The sequence below is a fragment of the Bison bison genome, unplaced genomic scaffold, assembly GCF_000754665.1.
Source record: "Bison bison bison isolate TAMUID 2011002044 unplaced genomic scaffold, Bison_UMD1.0 scf7180017864145, whole genome shotgun sequence".
Taxonomy (NCBI): domain Eukaryota; kingdom Metazoa; phylum Chordata; class Mammalia; order Artiodactyla; family Bovidae; genus Bison; species Bison bison.
Genome location: NW_011494717.1, coordinates 10,875,138 through 10,879,691, shown reverse-complemented (window position 1 = coordinate 10,879,691; position 4,554 = coordinate 10,875,138). Strand labels below are relative to the sequence as shown.

Sequence of the window (4,554 nt, the reverse complement as noted above, 5' to 3'; positions counted from 1 at the left end):
TTCCTCTTTACATAATGCTTCAAACTGCAACTTCTCAAAAAACCTCAATGGCTTCTCGCTGCTTAGAGAATGAAGTCCAGCTCCTTCTCTGTATTTGAGGCTTCTGGCCATGATCTGACTGTTTGGTTTAGCCTCCTCTACCCACTCCCATTTGGACTCCCTCCATCCCTGTCTTACCTCATGGGGCCTTTGTCATCCCCTCTTCAGAATTCACAGGGTCCTAACAAGTCGTCCTGGACCACCTCTCTGTCCTAAGATGGATTTTTCTGAGCTGAAGAAACTCCTTACATGTTTCCCCAAAATACCCCCACTTAGCGCCTTCCCTCTGAGTTCCTGCTGATCTCCTCCCCTGCAATGTCATAACTTTCTCCCATTCTCAGTGTTTAAAAAGCTCTACATCCTGCAAGGCCCAACTGAATGCCACCTCCCCCAGGCAGTCCTCCATGCTCAGCAGTCCAGCAACAAAGCTTCACTCTCCCTCCTCAACTTCCCGTGCATTTTCTGTCTAAAAGGTCCCTGTAGTCCTTCTCCAATATTTCCCAGAGTGACAGTTATCCATGTGTATTTTTTGTCTCCTCAACTCGACCATAAGCTATCTGAGAGATGGTCAGACCCTATGTTTTAGCATAGAAGGTCTGTCTGCTGGGAGGCGGAGGACCCTGGGCACAAACCTGAGGTGTTTTTTTTCTCCAGACAAACCGATTAATCCAGAAAGTCTGCATTGGAGAAAACAACGTGATAGAAGAAGAAATCCGCGTGAACAAAAGCGTGCACGAGTGGGCAGGAGGGGGCGGAGGAGGGGGAGGAGCCACCTACGTGTTTAAGGTGAGGTCTGTGCGCCATTTCCCAGGGCAGGTGCCTTCTCTGCATCCTGGCTTTGAATCCTCAGGACAAACCAAGGAACCATACACCTTGGGTGCTCTTAGCTCCATTTAAAGTTGAGGAAGCGGAGACCCATAGGGATATAAGCTTCCCTGTCTGTCCAGGAAAGGGCAGGCCCTTCTTATGCTGATGTCCCAGCCCGATTTCACTAGGCAGGCCTTCATCATCCTGCTTCAGAGCCCCAGAGGGTCCCACTGTGCCCTCTTGTGTCCTCAGTTGGACTTTTCTGATATCATCAAAGATAGACAAAGATTTCCTGTTGGGTCTTCCTGCAGGGCCAGCAGTGCTGAGGGCTTAATCTTGAAGTTGTGTGGTCAAAGCAGAGAGCCCTGCATGCAGAGGAAGGAGAGAAAAGAGACCTGCCCTGAGCACCAGCTCCCAGATCCCTGAGGCTCGAGAAGCGCTTCAGGAAAGGGGCGGTATAAACAGCCCCAAAGAATGATCCTCGCCTCCCAGTGTTCATAGACATTTATATCTCCTGATGCTTTTGCTTCATTTACGAACTTGGACTGATACAGGAGCTGGGGGTTGAAGGGGACAGAAGAGCTCATGGGCTCTTGTAACATGAGATGGGAGCCCTCGGACCACCGAGATGTCACCCACTACCCAGCAGACACTCAGACATGTTTAAGCATTTAAATGGCTCAGGGGTCTCCAATGTGGGAGCCCTGCTCAGCTTCTCAATCTCTGAATGTCTCTCCCCGGCAGATGAAGGATGGCGTGCCGGTGCCTCTGATCATTGCAGCCGGCGGTGGTGGCAGGGCCTATGGGGCCAAGACAGACACATTCCACCCAGAGAGACTGGAGAATAACTCCTCAGTCCTAGGGCTGAACGGCAATTCTGGAGCTGCAGGTAAATCTCTGCAAGCCCAGCCTCTCCCAGAATGGTCCCTGAGGACTGTGTGAGCGTCACCTTGGCTGGGCTCCATCACACACCTGTGGGCACTTTAGTTGTGGGCCCTTGAGATGCTGGGAGCTCTGGATATTGGTACTGGGATCAAAAGAGGAAAGACAGGTCATACCTTGGGAATCCAGAGGCCGTCTTGCTGGTGTGGGGTTTGGACTTGCAGAAGGTCATTGACAAAATGAGGCAGGAGGCAGCGTTCTGACTGCCAACCCAACCCTCCCTGGGATTTATCAAATGCAACTAGATATGAGCAGATGGAAGAGATCTGAGTGGGGTCAGCCTCCCAGGTCCCTGTGGTTTGTTTGTACTTCCAGGCCCTGGGCTGCCAGCTCACACACTCCTCACATGGAAAGAAAATCTCTGTCCATGGTAGGGCTGTCTGCCTCCTTAGTGAGAGCCAGTCACACAGAGATGGGGACAGGCTCTGAAGGAGATGTGAATTCCCTAATTCCTCTGAAGTCAACCATTCATCTTTGAGTGTTCTTTTCTCCACACTCAGACCGAGGGAGGATTTTTGAAGGCATTTAGAGATTTGAGCTTAATTAAAATAAATACTCAAACTTTCTCTTCAACTGAGAGATGGCTAGAGAAAGAGGAAGGAGAAAGAGTCATTGTGTCCACAGCGAGGAATTACCCCAGTGATATTTACAGCGCCCCTTATGTCAGTCAGCATTTAATAAATTACGAAACATTTCCACATCTATCATGCATGTTCTTTTCAAAACAGTCCTGTAGGGTTTTCCAGACATATTATTTTCATTTTACAGAAGTGTCAAGAAGCTCATTGAAAGTTGTAGGGGTTTTTTTTCCCTCAGGATGACCAAACAGTTTCATACTTAATCCATTTTTTAAAACGCTGTTGTTGATGTGTTTTTACTTTCATGCCCATTGTTTTCTTTTCCACACATTTGCTTGAAGGCTGGGATGTGCAGGATGCAAGGGTAGGGTGCTGGGGGGCAGACTTGGTTTCAGGCTCATCTCATCCTAATTTATTAAGTTCATGGCCCCACGTAGCCAGCAGAGCCCGATTCCCGCTAAGGAAGCTGAGGGGGCCTTCCCCCCACCACGTGACATAGACAAGAGCCTCGACAGGCCCACACCCACTCTCCGGCTGGCAGAGGGAGGCCAGATTCTTGAAGTCCTGCTGCTTCCAGAACTGGCAGATGGTCCCCATGACTTGCCCAGGGCTCTGGTTATCCCTGTTCTATACCCAAGCTTATTCATGACCTTGACCTCATTTCCTGAAACCTGTCTCCCTCTTGCTCGCACCAGAGTCAGCCCTGTCTGCAGCTTCCCCCCACCTACACGTTCCTCTGCTGCCCCCTCTGGGTCCAGAACCTTGGCCAGGAGTTCTCCCGAAGAACTGAGCTGTGTCCAGGCAGATTAACCCTTACGGTCCCAGCAGACGCAGGCACTGTTATTTCTCTAGGTTCCCGCCCTCGACCTTCTGCTGGAGCAGAAAGGGTTTTGGAGTCTCTGGGAGTAAACTGCCTCATGAAATGTCATATGAAACAATAGGGGGAGACAAAGTGGGGATCCTGGAGTTTCAAGGGTCTCTGGAGAGATGTATTACGGTCTGCCTGTGGCCTTAAGATAAAGTTGCAATCAAGCTAGCTCTGTACAGACCCTTTGCAAGAGTTCAGAGCAGGCCCAGGCGTAGGGAAGCACAGCTCCAGCTGCTGCCCCTGTAGCCAGAGCATCACCGCCTCTGACTCCAGCCCTCTTTGCTCTTGACCTTAGAGCAACTTAGACGCCGCTGGCAAGACCCTGCCTGGGCTTTGGGGTGTGAGGCCTTCTGCATGAGTGTGTGTCTCACAGATGTCCAACGATCCCTCCACTTGGTGGCTTATAAAACATCTCACACACTCCCCTTCTCCTTTGATCCTAACATCCACCCCATAAGGCGAGTCTCGTTATCTCCAAGTTACAGGTGAGGAAACCAAGGCTCAGCCTAGGGAAGCTCTTGCCTAGTAAACAATTATAGCCCTTTGGGTTATCTGGTGCCTAATCCAGGATTGCTGCTAGGAATTTCACTGCTGTGACCTTGGTGGGGTGTTGACAGTTGGTCCTTGTTCTTGTTGGGATGAGAAGTAGTTAACCACATGAAGGCCAGGAGCTTCAGGAGTTGGCAGGCCCAGAGGGAAGGTAGAGGAACAGATTTAGTCATCTTGCCGCCTGTCCCCCCCACCACCGCCGTCCCTCAATGAGCACAGTTTGGGGTTTTGAGCCAGAGGCCTGACAGGAAGCAGGGGTACACGGCCCGCTTCCATCTGGACATGCACAGCTGTGGCCAGAGCAGGTCTCCCTCCAGCAAAGGGCAGATGCCTGGTTTTCTAGCCGTGGACTCTGAAGCCCCAGGCCCCACTGAAGACAAACCCCCTGGGCGCTGCATAGGGACAAGCACCCCTGGAAGACAGAAGTCCTGCATTCTTTTCCAGACCCAGCAGCCGCCCGAACCAGCCGGAATCCTTACTTAGGTGTTTCTCTGTCTCTGCCTACAGGTGGTGGAGGTGGCTGGAGTGATAACACTTCCTTGCTCTGGTCTGGAAAATCTTTACTGGAAGGTGCCACCGGAGGACATTCCTGCCCCCAGGCCATGAAGAAGTGGGGGTGGGAGACAAGAGGGGGTTTCGGAGGGGGTGGAGGGGGGTGCTCCTCCGGTGGAGGAGGCGGAGGATATATAGGTAAAGATGATTCGTGTTCAAGGTGTCACTCCCTCCCCTCTTAGTCCTAGGCACCTCCCTCCCCTGTCCTCTCCCCAGCCC

At 51.7% G+C, this 4,554-nt stretch overlaps 1 protein-coding gene across 1 annotated transcript in view; it reads left to right on the top strand.

Moving 5' to 3' along the window:
- ALK (anaplastic lymphoma receptor tyrosine kinase) overlaps window positions 1–4,554 on the top strand; it is a gene marked incomplete at its 5' end in the record, with an annotated part of 508,673 nt that overhangs the window by 470,236 nt on the left and 33,883 nt on the right. The window contains 3 exon segments of the mRNA XM_010840704.1: window positions 694–825; window positions 1,591–1,735; window positions 4,291–4,473. Of these exon segments, the coding sequence (XP_010839006.1) occupies window positions 694–825; window positions 1,591–1,735; window positions 4,291–4,473 (460 nt within the window).